Here is a 17,079-nt window from a genome sequence, read left to right on the forward strand (position 1 = left end):
GCTGTATAGCACTGAATAGCCTGACACCTTCCATCAATCAGATGATGATTGAGAACAGCTTGATGGAAACAATAATTAGCCAGATTGAATTTGTTCTGCATTTTATGGACAAAACATAGCTGGAATTTTTTTTCACATTGCCAGAGAGATGAATAATGTTGTGGCCGGACTGAATTAGCTTGATTGAGATATATTTATTTTGGGATATCTCAGTATTACACCAGCATGTTGCACGGCCCCATAATCTTTGCTACATCCAGTCCTCTCACTTGTTTCTATATATCACGTCGAGTGGCTTGAAGTGGTAAAGGCTAGCTTCTATGCTGATGACAACCTCAGAAGGACACCAAGATAGATTATATATTTGTCTCTTCTGGCTGAACAGAGTTACACATCCTTCAATGCCTTTGGCTCGCACAGATTAGGCCCCACCATCGTTGAGGATGCGGATGTTATTGGAACCTCCTCCTCCCCTTAGCTTTTTAATCATCCACCATAATTTAAGAACAAATATGACAGAGCGTTTATTTATGGCATTGCCTAGCTTCATCTATTGCATGCTTTTTTTGTTATTCAGCATTCATGCAGTTCTCTACTGCAGCTTTGGCATCTCATGTTTAGATATGTCTCATGCTGCTCCCAATGTGTTATTTTATTTTAAACTTTAGAGAAACAGTGCAGAAACAGGCCCTCTCTATTGAGGCTGTGCTGACCAGCGATCACACCGTACACTAAAAGGCCATTGTCATGTTGCGAGTTGACACAAGAGGTAACCCGAGTTGAACATCGTGGTAATAACGTACGATTAGCGTACGGCATTCGTGGACGCAATGTAGTGCATCGTGGCGTTAACGGCAGGTACTCGCGTAACTTGTCGACTTGCAAAAAATCAAACATTTTTGAAATTTTCCACGAGTCAATTTTACTCTTGTGGTTAAGAATTGAAACTGAGGAAGCCCTGGAGTGTGGGGAGTGTGATTGTTTCCTGGACTTGTGTTACAATCTAACACCAAACAGCATTTTCAGAAGCGTTCACATTGGGGGCAGATGGTATAAATTATAGGTCTAATCAATCATTAAAATAAACCTTGTTATTATAAAATACACTTGTGTGATTACTGATTACAGGCAAAGTTAGTACTGATTGTCCAACAATCTTGGTAACTTCAAGCAAATTCACTTAATCTTTCAAACTCACAGAGATGCTTAAGGTCAAGGAGAAGAGATGTCAATGGGAGAAAATTCAATTGCTGAATATAGCTTTTTCAGGATATTAGGCTTGGCACTTCTTTAGTTGAGAGATACAGTGCGGAACCATGTCCTTCGACCCACGGGTCCGCACCGACCAGCGATGCCACAGATTAACACTCTCCTACACATATTAGGGACAATTTATATTTATACCAAGCCAAATAACCTGCACATGCCTGTACGTCTTTGGTGTGTGGTAGGAAACCGAAGATCTCGGAGAAAACCCACGCAGGTCATGGGGAGAACGTACAAACTCCGTACAGACAGCACCCATAGTCGGGTTCGATCCCGGGTCTCTGGCGCTGCATTTGCTGTAAGGCAGCAACTCTACCGCTGCGCCACCATGCCTCTTACATGCCTGATGCATTTGTGCACAAACCTCTTCAAAGTTCCTTGTGTGAACAACGTCCTGCCTTCACACCAGTTACACCCTCCACACAAATGATGGGACTCCCATCATGCTAAATGGGGTGTGTAGGAGCCATTTATGTTTAGGCCAGCTACTGTTGGCACATTAAATTATTTTGTCTAGATATATCTAGCAGTATTATTTTGGACAATTGGGGACAGTCATTAGATGCACAGATGGGCGTATATATATGGGCATTGTGGACAGGGAGTGGCAGACTAGGCCCATGGGTGGAGTGTATACAGTTTTCACCAGACCGGGAAGAACAGCTAGCTACAACTTGTATGCAGAATGACGAAAGCCTGGTACGTCAATTTCTTTATTTGTAGAACTACTTAAATAAAAAGAACCAAGAACTGGAAATAACGACAGGAAAATCTGTTCATTTGGTCTGCATATGATCACCCCTACTTACCTGTGTAGTAATGGCAACAGAAAGTTGGACACTGGAAGGATTGGATATTTGTCATTCCATTTAAGTGAGAACTGGTTCTACGAGTGAAACTGGAGCTTGTGAAAACCTGGGAACAAGGATTGTTTATTTCACAAGCCTGACGCTGCCAACCCGATCAAATGGACAAGGTCACCACTTACACTAATCTGGCTAACGGAGATTGGAAACCTCAAAAGCCAACGCGCAGCGAGAGTGAGTACGTATAGCATTAAGCTTCATTGGATAATCTATATATGATAAACTGTATTGGAAAACGGCTACTAAAATGGAGTATTGAGAAGTGACCTTGAGAATCAGAGCGACATCAGTTGTTTGGGTTACCAGCCGCACTCATCCGGTTTTCACGTCAACGAGTCGTAAAGGGATAGTGATAATGGCTCATTACATAACACTAAATCCAGAATTGCCTTCTCCCTGGTAGGCTCCAATACAAGCTGTTCAAAGAATCCATCACAAAGGCACTCTACAAAGTCAATTTCTTGGGGTCCAGTACCAACCTGATTTTCCCAGTCTACCTGCATGGTGAAATCTCCCATAAAAACCACAGCATTACTTTTACTACATGCCATTTTTAACTCCTGATTCAACTTGTGCCCTATGTCCAGGCTACTGTTTGGGGGGCTGTAGATTAGTCCCACTAGGGTCTTTTTACCCTTACAATTCCTTAGTTCTATCCATACTGACTCCACATCTCCTGTTTCAATGTCACCCCTTGCAAGGGACTGAATTTCATTCCGCATCAACAGGGCAACCCCACCCCCTCTGCCCACCTGTCTGTCTTTTCGATAGGAGGTATACCCTTGAATATTCAGTTCCCAGCCCTGGCCCTCTTGCAGCCATGTCTCAGTAATTTCCCACAACATCATACTTGCAGTTTCTAACTGAGCCTCAAGCTTGTCCACTTTATTCCTTATACTTTGCGCATTCATATACAGTATTTGACCTCCGTATTCACTTCCCCCCTCGCAATTGGCCCTGACCTTACTCTGTTGTCCATTCTCAAGCTTTCCTTCCCATTAATTCGGGAATCTTTTCTAATTTTTCCTGTAGCCACTTCCCCTTCAACTCCATCTTTATACTCCCAATTTGTCAATCCCTCCCCCCCACTATTTAGTTTAAACCCACACGTGTAGCCCTAGCAAACCTGCCTGTCGGTCCCCCTCCAGTTAAGGTGTAACCCGTCCCTTTTGTACAGGTCACCCCTACCCCAGAAGAGATCCCAGTGGTCTATAAATATAAATGCTTGCTCTCTGCACCAGCCCCTCAGACACACATTCAGATCCCCTATCTCCCTGCTCCTGTCCTCACTAGCACGTGGTACTGGAAGCAATCCAGAGATAACCACTCTAGAAGTCCGGCATTTCAGTCTTCTTCCCAACTCTCTGAAGTCATGTTGGAGAACGTCCTTCCTCTTCTTCCCGATGTCCTTTGTGCCCACGTGCACAACTACTGCCGGCAGTTCACCTTCCCTCTCGAGGATGTTCAGAATTCGGCTTGTGTTTGTTCCTCTTGTGCCTCAAGCTCAAGCTTGGCATTCGTTGCTGCCAGCTCAGTCTCTCCATTGTGCCTCAAGCTTGTGCTTTTTGTTCATGGCGGCAGCCCGTTCCAAGAGAGCAGCCCTATCTGCCTGAGCTTTAATATAAGCAGAGGCCATTGAAGATACACATAATGAAGAACTCGATTTATAGCTTAATTTAGGCTTTTTTGACATTTGAAACACTCTCATCAAATCCAATTTTATCTGTTTACAACTCTCTGTCGTATGGCACGTTCAGCTATGGAGTGTGTAGTTTGCTGTCCAACATCAGATAACCACACCTTTACCTCTTGTATAAAACCATTAAAAGTTTCCATTCTTTGTTGAAACTTTTGCCTTTCAAGCTCCTTTTCAGGCAGTGGTACCTTCACCAATGACTCGTGGTTTTCGCTGACTTCATCACAGAGCTTGATTAATTGAACCAAGTTAGATTGTACTTCATTTTCATTTTCCTTTGATTTCATCAGCTCTTTCAGCTTTTCAATTAACTTGTTAGCTTGCTTACATATCGAGTTTCTTGTCTTCTGACACTTTCCCATGAACAATTCCTAGCCTTTGTTTAATAACTCTTCTTTCCTTTTCAGAATCTTTTCCAACATCGCCATCTTGTGACTGAGCTTTAGACATACCTGTTCACTATCCCTTTACGACTCGTTGACTTGAAAACCGGATGACTGCGGCTGGTACAAGTTGTAGCTAGCGGTTCTTCCCGGTCTGGTGAAAACTGTATACACTCCACTCATGGGCCTAGTCTGCCACTCCCTGTCCACAATGCCCATATATATACGCCCATCTGTGCATCTAATGATTGTCCCCAATTGTCCAAAATAATTGTTGTGTATTTGGATGCTTAGAACACTTGAATAAGGCTCAGACACAGGAGTAATCTTACAACCTTCTTTACTGCAGGACGCCGCCTTGAGTCTCCCCCTGCACATGCGTACTTGCACAAGATATCACAAGACACTAATTACATATGCTAATTATCACATACCTAACAATAATGCTGCTAGATATATCTAGACAAAATAATTTAATGTGCCAACAGTAGCTGGCCTAAACATAAATGGCTCCTACACACCCCATTTAGCATGATGGGAGTCCCATCATTTGTGTGGAGCGTGTTACTGGTGTGAAGGCAGGACGTTGTTCACACAAGGACCTTTGAAGAGGTTTGTGCACAAATGCATCAGGCATGTAAGAGGCATGGTGGCGCAGCGGTAGAGTTGCTGCCTTACAGCGAATGCAGCGCCGGAGACCCGGGATCGAACCCGACTATGGGTGCTGTCTGTACGGAGTTTGTACGTTCTCCCCATGACCTGCATGGGTTTTCTCCGAGATTTTCGGTTTCCTACCACACTCCAAAGACGTACAGGCATGTGTAGGTTATTTGGCTTGGTATAAATGTAAATTGGCCCTAATGTGTGTAGGAAAGTGTTAATCTGTGGTATCGCTGGTCGGTGCGGACCCGTGGGTCGAAGGACATGGTTCCGCGCTCAACTAAAGAAGTGCCAAGCCTAATATCCCAAAAAAGCTATATTCATCAATTGAATTTTCTCTTATTGACATCTCTTCTCCTTGACCTTGAGCATCTCTGTGAGTTTGAAAGATTAAGTGAATTTGCTTGAAGTTACCAAGATTGTTGGACAAGCAGTACTAACTTTGCCTGTAATCAGTGATCACACAAGTGCATTTTATAATAACAAGATTTATTTCAATGATTGATTAGACCTATAATTTATACCATCTGCCCCCAATGTGAACGCTTCTGAAAATGCTGTTTGGTGTTCGAGTGTAACACAAGTCCAGGAAACAATCACACTCCCCACACTCCAGGGCTTCCTCATGATTGCACAGCCCCACACCCTTGAAATGTCCTGGTTAACGGAGTACTCCGTCTATTCTTACATTATAATGCATTCTTGGTCTATGCACATATGATATACAATGTGCATGTATAGCTAAGGCACAATATTTTCATATTTTTACTTTTTCTGGCTTATTAGATGATCTGTATTCTTGTCAAAGGTTGATCCCATTCCCTGGCACTTGTTGATTGTATATTCAAAAGATGATTAACTTATTGTCTCCCTCACTGAAATATAATGTTGAGATGGATTTACTTTCAGAATAATCTTAAAACATTACTGCCTAGAATTTCTATTGCACCCTCTTGGGTGTTGATTTCAGGGCCGTGTGCACATTTATTGTTGATGAAAGGGATCAAGACTGGTTCCAGGATGTTGGCAGTCTGGAGACTCTATCAGGAACTGGGGTCTGTAGGTGAGCAAAATAAGTGGACAGAGGCCAGAATAATTGTCAAGATCAGGGCTTTCATCCTTGGCTTCACTGGAACCTGAGAGAAATTTGGACCAGGAAAATTGGGCCAGTTAAAGCTCAGAATGTAGATTGGAGGGTTGTGATCAAGAGTTGTGATCAGAATGGGGAGTGGATGATGTGGGAAAAGGAACGGATGGGACTGTTAGTCCCACGAGACCACGTGTCGGCACCCAAATTATGGAACGATCGCCTCTCCACATTAAACAGGCCTCTTCTCTGTCTGTTTTTAAATCACTTCTTAAAACCCATCTCTTCTCCGTGGCCTTTGATACCCAGTAAGATGTCGACTTTATTTATTTACTGATTTAATTTCTTATTTTTTCATTGCTTTTATTCCGTGGCTATTATTTTTACTCATGTTTTATGTCTTTTAACTTATTGTTGTATTTCATATGTAATTTTTGCGCCTCATGTAAGCTGTTATGGTGTCTGTTTATAATGTCTTGTTTCTTCTGTACAGCACTTTGGTCAACATTGGCTGTTTTAAAGTGCTTAACAAATAAAGTTGGATTGGATTGGATGAGATGGGTGACCAAAATGTAAGAATGGAACATGCCTTTTGTGCGTCCCATTCCAGCGTTGCAAAAGGTAGGCCTGACTGTCCGAGGAATTACCAATGAATATTGCTCCTCGAACACTCTCACAAGAACATACTGCTGCACCTACTGAGTAGTATCCTTACAGATTTCCACTGAGAAAGATCACAATAGATGCCACGGTTGTGATTATTACTATTCTTATCTAGAAAATTGGATGAAAAATAATGACCCAATAAAATTAATAAATACTTTCGAACTTTTTATAACAATTTCCTCTCTCTAGTTGGTATAGTTGGTATTTCCTCTCTCTAGTTTTGATGCGACAGTTCAATTGGTTGCAGTTGGAAAATTTAAGTTGATACCTTAAATTTCATTATTTTAGTTATTTGTCTCCCTGTGAACGTTCTCTCTGTGACTGCGTGTGCTTTCTCCGGTGGGTGCTTCGATTTCCTCCCACACTCCACACAAAACGTACTGTTTTGTAGGTTCATTGGCTTTAATAAAATTGTAAATTGTCTCTAGTATGTAAGATAATGCTAGTGTAGGAGGTGATCGCTGGTTGGAGTGAATTCAATGGGTCAAAGGGTCTGTTTCTACATTGTATCTTTAAACTAAACAATGAAAAACTAAACTCCAAAGTATTTACTGTACATATGTTAACCAAAATAATCAGACATCATAGAGTCATAGAGCTATGCAGCATGGAAACAGCCCACCTTGTCCATGCTGACCAGGTGACCATGCTGGGCTTGTCCTATTTGCTTACATTTGGCCCATAGCCCTCTAAATGCTCCATATCGATATATTTGTCCAAATGACTTTTAAGAAAATGAGACACGAGAAGTGTGACATTATAGACAGCAATTACACAAGCACTATGCGTTTATGTGTCCTTGCAACGAGAGGTTATTGAAATTAGTGATGCATTTATGTGTGTACTGTATCTTAATAAATGATGTCACTAACACTGCTGCCTTCCTATTCAATGCAGAAGCACGATGAGTGAGGAACTGGATCAGAATGTTACAGCTCAGGAATACTATTCATTCTTTTTTAATGGATCAACTTCCTATTTTTATCTTCAAAACAACATGACATATCTTCCGTTTTATCAGCACACTGCTTCCGTGGCCACAGTCTTCATCATCTCGTACCTGCTCATCTTCCTGCTCTGTATGCTGGGCAACAGTTTGGTTTGTTTCATTGTTATGAAGAACCGACACATGCGGACAGTAACCAACCTCTTCATCCTTAACCTTGCCATTAGCGACCTCCTTGTTGGGATATTCTGTATGCCTACCACCCTTGTAGACAATATTCTTACAGGTAAGCGCAGACAGTGCTATTTTTCAATGCATTCGTTTTGTGCATCATATGCATGTTATGAATGAGATTAAAAGCTCCAGCGTGATTCAGGCAATACTTATCAGTTTCATTTCAGGAATTAAACTCCACAATTACTGTTTTAGTTATTATCAAGCAAGAAAAAAAAATCAAGATCTGGGAAAGAGGTTGGTTAAGTTGTTTGTTCCTTTGACATCTTCATGTTGGGAAAGATTTTATCTTTGAGTGATAGTGTAAAATGAATAACAGTCCTTTTCGTATTAACAACTGATAATTATTTCTATTGGTCAGCTGCAAAGATGCAAAACCGGCAACTGACTATCACCAGTTCCATCGTATCATCAAAAGGCAGAATTATCCAAATCGGGTTCCAATAGGAGCACATATTATTTCTATTAAGAGAAAATTACCAAACTCCACTCCAAAATTCTGTGTATAAGCAATCAAAAATACAGCAGCAAATAGAAACATTTTGACTGCCCACATATCAATTACAGCAATTGGAAAGAACCTACTTTACTGTCTCATTCTGGGATGGATTCAAAGTCAAATCAAAGGTGTGTTGAAAATGTGCTCCCTTAATGGCAATCCAAAAGCAAAATACTAAAATGGTGCAAAATACTAAAATGGTGCAACTCAAAAAACTGAAAATGCCAGAAAAATGCAGGTCAGGCAGTTTCTGTGGAGAGGGAAAGAGTTAATGTTTCAGGTCAACGCACGTCCTCAGAACTTGCTTATCTTTCTGATAAAAAGTGATGCATGCAATCCAACTAACTCTGAAAGATGCTGCCTATTTCGTCGAGTGTTCCTGTCATTTTATTTTTATCGCACTCTGTGTCATTTCAAAATCATATACATCTCCAGAAGAATCAGTAGTAAACTCGTAACTTGACAGCAGGTTGTGTTTGAAATATTGTCCAAATAAACTGCTAAGAACAAAATGTTTTATGACAGTATCTAATAATTATTTTGTTAATTATAATATAATTAATAAATCTTATATAAGTATGCTTCCTGTTAAATAATCATGTAATAACAAATCAGAATCGAAAACAAGGTTCCATAAAAAGTAATGTTGTGGGCATATTTGAGAGATCGTCCATGTTCTTCTTTGAGATGTATTGTAGGATCTTAAAGTTTATATCGGGGGTGAGGTGTAGGGGTGGGGAATAAAAATTGGTAACAGGCGACTGGCACTGGAACACATTGTTTGTAATAGATATAAACGACCAGGATGGGTGTGTATGATTAGTAACTTTGCAGACAACAGAAAAATCAGTGAAGAAGGTTATCCAAGGATACAGCATGACATGGATCAGCAGGACATATAATTTGGTGCAGACTTAATGCTGATATATGTCAACCCTTAAGAACACTTCTGGCTTCTCTGTTGCTTACATTTTCCCTCCAACATTGTCATGCATCATTTTGAAATTGAATTAATTACTTCAAAGTTGTTTAATCCAGATGTAACCTGCACTTGACAATCTTTAACCTGCACTCAGTGTTCATCAGAGTTAGTCATCAGAATTCTTGATGGTGAGATCCAATTCGGCTAATTTGATTGAGTTCAGTGAGACCTTTGACCATGCTCCACATGTCCAATTGGGGAGAGCCCTTTAGATTCAAGGTAAACTGGCAAATTAGAAACAAAGCAGGCTTTCCAATGGGAGTACGATGTTCATAAGTCATAGGAGCATAATTAGGCCATTCAGCCCATTGAATCTACTCCACCTTTCAATCATGGCTGATCTATCTTTCCTTCTCAACCCCATTCTCCTGGCTTCTCCCCGTAACCTTTGACACTCTTACGAATCAAGAACCTGTCACTCTCCGCCTTAAAAATACAAATGACTTGGCTTCCTCAGTAGCCGGAACGTTAATAACACATAAGGGGGAAGTATAAATAGTTACACAAAATCACCGCATCTAATGGGTGTCCTGCTGACCTGCCCGACACGTGTGCGGTGCGAATACGAATCTCCTCCTTTCATTGGTGAAGTGACTGGGGAGGGAACCGGGGATGTGCCTGGGGACCCGCCGGGTGGAGGTGGTGAAATAGGCGAGCTTGGTGATGAACGCTGTGGGGAGGCCGCGGGGGACACAGTCTCTTATAGGGGAGCAGCCAGCCCGGTAGCGGGAGGGTATACAAAACGCAAAACCTTGGGAAGCAGAGTCGCAGGACGCAGTCCAGGACCAGTCGTTTTATGAGGGTTTAACCTCATGAAAGGTCTTCTGATACCAGCCTCAGTGACTGAGATTACAGTGTTGATGAGGGCAACAGGGGCCTGAGAAGGTACGTGAACATTCTTTTGATGTGAGCATAGAAATCACTGTGCTTGTCCAGAAGTGATGCCTTGTTGTCGCTTGTGCTACTACTTGGTTTCACCTTGTTGGAAGTGATGGTGTGCAAGCTCTGCCACAGCCACTGAACATCCATCTCATCCTCCAGTTTATATTGGAAGCGTCTCTTTGCTTTTTTGATGTCTTCATCAAGGTCAGACCTGTATTTCCTGTATACCCCTGCATCATCTGTGGACTGCCTGAGATCTGGTACACATTTGAATGTGAACCTCCTGGTTCATCCAAGGTATCTGGTTATGTGACGTTTGGATTGTCTTGATCGAAACACACTCCTCCACACATTTCCTTATGAAGTTGTCATATTCATTCAGTCCGTTACCATTTGCTAGAACATCACTCAGTATACTGAAGCCAAGCAGTCGAAGAGTCATTCCTTCCTTCCCTGACCAGCTCTGAGCAATCCTCAATGTTGGAATTGTGCTCTTCAGTCACTACATATTTGCAATGGGATGGAACACAGCTCGGTGGTCTGATTTTCCAAGGTGAGGGCAAGGGATGGAGCAATAGGTATCTCTGATAGTGGTGTAGCAGTAGTCACAATTATTTGATCCTCTGGCGCTGCAGGAAATGGTGGTATTAGCCTTGTTGAAAGTTGAAAATAGGAAAAGCATTGCAGAAGCTGTCTGGTGTTTGTTGGCAATGGTGTGCTGCTCCTCCAGTGGGTGCCAAACGTCTGCCTAGGGCAGGATGTACGCAGCAGTCATGATGATGGAGGTTAATTCCCTTGGGAGGTAGAAGGGACAGCACTTCATGGCTAGAGGTTCCTGATGCAGAAAGCAGGAGTTGGGCAAGAGTGCTAGCTCGGAGCACCATGATGAGTTTACCATGAAGCAGACGCCGCCACCTCTACCTTTTTCAGTCGATAGATGGAGAAACCTTCAGGCTGAAGGGCCGAGACTGGAAAGCTGGAGTGGTAAATGAGTACTTGGACATGGGGAAGCCCACTGTCTGTTTCTGTGTTGTGTGATTCTATACTGTTACTTCTTTATCAGAAAATTATGGGCTCAAAATTCCTTTTAGATGATTTGAGAAGATATTAGGCAGTCACAAGACATTTTCATATATATATGAAAATGTCTTGTGACTGCCTAATATCTTCTCAAATCATCTAAAAGGAATTTTGAGCCCAGAATTTTCTGATAGAATTTTCTGATAAAGAAGTAAAAGTATATATTTTTACGTATATATATATATATACGTAAAATCAAGGTAGTGCCATCGCTATATGATGCATGCCACTTGTTAACATCCAAGATGAACTACTTCAACTTACAATGTTACATGAAATTTCAGGGCAAGGTAATCTGAATACAAAGTAACTGACGCAAAGTCAATGAGGAGTTGGAAATTATAAACTCATAGTTACATAGGGGAAAAATGCGTATATTATTTCATTAAAAAATTCTGAGGAACTTGTAAAGGGTGAACTGTGCTTATCAAATTTATTCCTCAACCAACATCAGTAAAACCAAATTATTTAGCAATTGTCATTGTTATGGCTGTGACTCCAACCCTGGTGTTGAGGCTCAACAGGGAAGAGTGTCGTCTGACAGAGCCATAGTGGTGGGCGACTCGATAGTCAGAGGTGCGGACAGAGGATTCCCCTCCGCTCTATGATCTTTGGGAGATTCTGCGGAAACAGGTGAGACTACAGAAAGATGTGCGGCCTCCCTGGTGCCAGGGTCCAGGACGTCTCAGACCGACTCCAGAACATCCTTGAGAGGGAACATGAACAGCCGGAAGTAGTTGTGCATGTGTAAGAAGACATGGGTAAGAAGAGGAAGGAGGTTCTGCAACGTCAGAATAGAGAACGAGGTAGGAGGCTGAAAAGCAGGACTTCTAGGATGGTTATCTCTGGGTGGCTTCCAGTATCTCATGCAAGTGAGGGTAGGAACAGGGAGAAACATAGAAACATAGAAAATAGGTGCAGGAGTAGGCCATTCGGCCCTTCGAGCCTGCACCGCCATTCAATATGACCATGGCTGATCATCCAACTCAGTATCTTGTACCTGCCTTCTCTCCATAACCCCTGATCCCTTTAGCCACAAGGGCCACATCTAACTCCCTCTTAAGTATAGCTAATGAACTGGCCTCAACTACCTCTGTGGCAGGGAATTCCAGAGATTCACCAATCTCCGTGTGAAAAATGTTTTCCTCATCTCGGTCCTAAAAGATTTCCCCCTTATCCTTAAACTGTGACCCCTTGTTCTGGACTTCCCCAACATCGGGAACAATCTTCCTGCATCTAGCCTGTCCAACCCACTAAGAATTTTGTAAGTTTCTATAAGATCCCCCCTCAATCTTCTAAATTCTAGCGAGTACAAGCCGAGTCTATCCAGTCTTTCTTCATATGAAAGTCCTGACATCCCAGGAATCAGTCTGGTGAACTTTCTCTGTACTCCCTCTAGGGCAAGCATGTCTTTCCTCAGATTAGGAGACCAAAACTGTACGCAATACTCCAGGTGTGGTCTCACCAAGACCCTGTACAACTGCTCCTATACTCAAATCCTTTTGCTATAAATGCTAACATACCATTCGCTTTCTTCACTGCCTGCTGCACCTGCATGCCTAGTTTTCATGACTGGTGTACCATGACACCCAGGTCTCGTTGCATCTCCCCTTTTCCTAATCGGCCACCATTCAGATAATAGTCTACTTTCCTGTTTTTGCCACCAAAGTGGATAACCTCACATTTATCCACATTATACTATCCAAGTCACCTTGCAGCCTCCTAGCATCCTCCTCATAGCTAACATTGCCCTCCAGCTTCGTGTCATCCGCAAACTTGGAGATGTTGCATTCAATTCCCTCGTCCAAATCATTAATATATATTGCAAATAGCTGGGGTCCCAGCACTGAGCCTTGCAGTACCCCACTCGTCACTGTCTGCCATTGTGAAAAGGACCCGTTTACTTCGACTCTTTGCTTCCTGTCAGCCAGCCAGTTCTCTATCCACATCAATACTGAACCCCCAATACCATGTGCTTTAAGTTTGTATACTAATCTCTTATGTGGGACCTTGTCGAAAGCCTTGTGAAAGTCCAGATATAACACATCCACTGGTTATCCCTTATCCACTCTACTAGTTTCATCCTCGATTCGTCAGACATGATTTACCTTTCATAAATCCATGCTGACTTTGTCCAATGATTTCACAACTTTCCAAATGTGCTGCTATCCCATCTTAAATAACTGATTCTAGCAGTTTCCCCACTACCGATGTTAGACTAACTGTAATTCCCCGTTTTCTCTCTCCCTCCCTTTCTAAAAAGTGGGGTTATGTTAGCTACCCTCCAATCCTCAGGAACTACTCCAGAATCTAAAGAGTTTTGAAAAATTATCACTAATGCATCCACTATTTCTGCGGCTACTTCCTTAAGTACTCTGGGATGCAGCCTATCTGGCCCTGGGGATTTATCGGCCTTTAATCCATTCAATTTACCTAACACCACTTCCCGGTTAACCTGGATTTCACTCAGTTCCTCCATCTCATTTGACCCCCGGTCTCCTGCTATTTCCGGCAGATTATTTATGTCTTCCTTAGTGAAGACAGAACCAAAGTAGTTATTCAATTGGTCTGCCATGTCCTTGTTCCCCATGATCAATTCACCTGTTTCTGACTGCAAGGGACCTACATTTGTTTTAACTAATCTTTTTCTCTTCACATATCTATAAAAACTTTTGCAGTCAGTTTTTATGTCCCCTGCCAGTTTTCTTTCATAATCTATTTTCCCTTTCCTAATTAAGCCCTTTGTCCTCCTCTGCTGGACTCTGAATTTCTCCCAGTTCTCTGGTAGGCTGCTTTTTCTGGCTAATTTGTATGCTTCATCTTTTGTTTTGATACTTTCCCTGATTTCCCTTGTTATCCACGGATGCACTACCTTCCCTGATTTATTATTTTGCCAAACTGGGATGAACAATTGTTGTAGTTCATCCATGCAGTCTTTAAATGCCTTCCATTGCATTACCACTGTCAACCTTTTAAGAATCATTTGCCAGTCTATCTTGGCCAATTCACATCTCATACCCTCAAAGTTACCTTTCTTTAAGTTCAGGACCCTTGTTTCTGAATTAACAATGTCACTCTCCATCCTAATGAAGAACTCAACCATATTATGGGCACTCTTGCCCAAGGGGCCATGCACAACAAGACTGCTAACTAACCCTTCCTCATTACTCAATACCCAGTCTAGAATAACCTGCTCTCTCGTTGGTTCCTTTACATGTTGGTTTAGAAAACTATCCTGCATACATTCCAAGAAATCCTCTTCCTCAGCACCCTTGCCAATTTGATTCACCCAATCTATATGTAGATTGAAGTCACTCATTATAACTGTTTTACCTTTGTGGCACACATTTCTAATTTCCTGTTTTACTTCGGAGTCACGGGAGTGACTACGTGAAGAACTCGTCCACAGTCACGGGTACCGAGCCGAGCCCAGCCCGCTAGTGCTGCCTGACCAACAGCAGCGGGCTGGAGGCAAATCAAGATACAGACCGGCCGGTAATCCCTGCATACTCCGATAAGGAGACTCGCCGCGACGACAGAGGCAGCCGCCTGAGCAAAGTTGGCAACCTGTCACAACGGGCTGGAGACAGACTCACGGAAGAAGAGGCGTTGGAGTTTATCACGCCTCCCCAAAATTGCATTTGCTCAAAGTGCCTACCATTATTGGGGGTACATTGAGCAGGGCATTTAAAACCCCAAATCTTAATTTGCAATATTGATACCCCTGACGACAGCTATCATTTTGCATGCTCATTCCAGAGAGGCAGGGTAGTATAGCAAAACACCTGTTCAACACAGTATGTGATCCACAACCTCTGGAAGGAAGTCATAAATCCTGCCCTAAACCAAAAAAATTCAGGACTGTGAGAACGCCGACCTCAGAACCACAGATCCTGCTATCTGGCAAAGTTACCAAATCAAGCCTAAAAACTGTTCGAAGTATCCAAGATATTCTGCCTCATGAGGGCAGGACCTGGAATGAGCAAACCACACAAAACCAGACAGCAGTACCTCCATGCGTCCACCAGTAGGTGTCTTCTTCACGGTACTGATGAAAGCTCGGGGCCCGCATGCCATCCCCACAAGTCTTTCAGGACAGGGTCTAGAGCGGGCCCCATGGAAAATGCGCCACCCCCCAATACCACCCCGATGGACAAGGAACCAGAAACCGAAGAAATGAACACACCACTAAACAACAGTGGAGGTAGGTGAGTATGGTTCTTAACATCACATAAAAAGGTGAGGGGATTGTGCTAACAGGGGGGGGGGGGTTGTTGTGAAGCATGAAGAACTCACACTTGGTAGTTATATACCAAAAGTATTCAAGGATAAAAATTGAATTTAAGAAAAACTTGCCACCAGTTCAGCATGCACCCCAAAGGGGTTTTTACCCTCTCACTAAAAAGGAAAACACGAGGGACAAGCTGAACTGGAGAAGACATACAAAGGGGTCATAAAGAGGCCTAAATATGAACCTTTGAAACCGTTTAATTAACCAAAAAAAAAAAAGATGGTGAATGTCGCACCATCATTGACTGAACCACTTTGAATACTTTCACCAGGTATACACACTTTAATGGAAAATATTTGTAACTGCCAAACATGGATTTCCTAAAGATACTTTATGGTAGGCATCGACTAAAAAGATGCATACTATTCAGTACCCATTCATAAAGATCATCGGAGATACCTAAAATTTACCTGGATGGGGTAACTATAGCAGTATAAATTATTGACTAAGGGCTAAAAATGAGCCTAAACTGTTTTCCAAGATGTTCAAACCTGCCTTGACACTATTAAGGAAACACATTGTCATGGCATATCTCGATGATATTAACAACAGACAAAACCATGGAATTAACTAAATCAGCAGCATTAGCTACTAGAAACTTATTTAGCCTGGGCTTTGTCATACAATCCAGATAAATCTACGTTGACACCATCCACAACTATAGACTATCTGGTATTCAATTAACTCAGTCCACATGTCTATAACGTTGCCAAAAGGAGAATCAGCATAATTGGCACAAACCTAATAAATTAATGGTTAACAATCAATCAACCATTCGACAAAGTTGCAAGAGTAATTGGGGAATTAGTAGCAGCATTACCAGCTACTTAATTTGTACCTTTCCATTAGAGCTAAGGTACTAGCGTTTAAACAAAATAACCCATATCCAGAACAGGTGGTAAATGGACTAATCTAGAGTCATCACCACTACAAAGACTGGACAAAAAAAACCTAGTTGGAAATGTTGGGTCCATTCTATAGGTTAAAAGCATATTGTTCAATAGTGCACCACTTTGCATGTTTATTTATAATTTGACAATATGACAGTGGTGGCCTATACTAAACCACATGAGCGGAATAAAATCGATATCATGTGACAATTTGATTAACACAATTTGGTAATGGTATGTCATCAAACATATTTGGCTATCAGCAACTTACCTACCAGGTGAGCTAAATACTGTGGCAGACATGTTAAACCAAAGTATTTGCTGAAATTACAAAGCAATATGGAACACCAGATATCGATTTATTTGTATTCCGACTGAATCACCACATCTTCTCTAAATGACTCAAACAGGTATTAGGAGCTGCTGGAGTGGATACAGATATTTACATCTCACTCCACCAGAGCAGCATCCACGTCGGCGGCTAACCGTATGAATGTGCCACTGGACCTAACCTGGTAACAGCGGGGTGGTCCATGGGAAGAATTTTCAAACATTCTACAACAAGCCATTAAAACCGGTTTCATTTGCAGAGAGAATTTTAGACGCTGCAAAAATATATAATTTAGCCCGGGAGAGCATTAATTTCTTTGG

General features: G+C 42.1%; 1 protein-coding gene across 1 annotated transcript in view; it reads left to right on the forward strand.

Moving 5' to 3' along the window:
• Positions 1-17,079, forward strand: part of npffr2a (neuropeptide FF receptor 2a) — a 114,015-nt gene that overhangs the window by 82,087 nt on the left and 14,849 nt on the right. The window contains exon 2 of the mRNA XM_055632653.1: positions 7,522-7,856. Within this exon, the coding sequence (XP_055488628.1) occupies positions 7,529-7,856 (328 nt within the window). The 5' untranslated portion in view covers positions 7,522-7,528. The remainder of the gene's footprint in view (positions 1-7,521; positions 7,857-17,079) is intronic.

Source organism: Leucoraja erinacea, chromosome 3, assembly GCF_028641065.1.
Source record: "Leucoraja erinacea ecotype New England chromosome 3, Leri_hhj_1, whole genome shotgun sequence".
In the NCBI taxonomy this organism is placed as follows: domain Eukaryota; kingdom Metazoa; phylum Chordata; class Chondrichthyes; order Rajiformes; family Rajidae; genus Leucoraja; species Leucoraja erinaceus.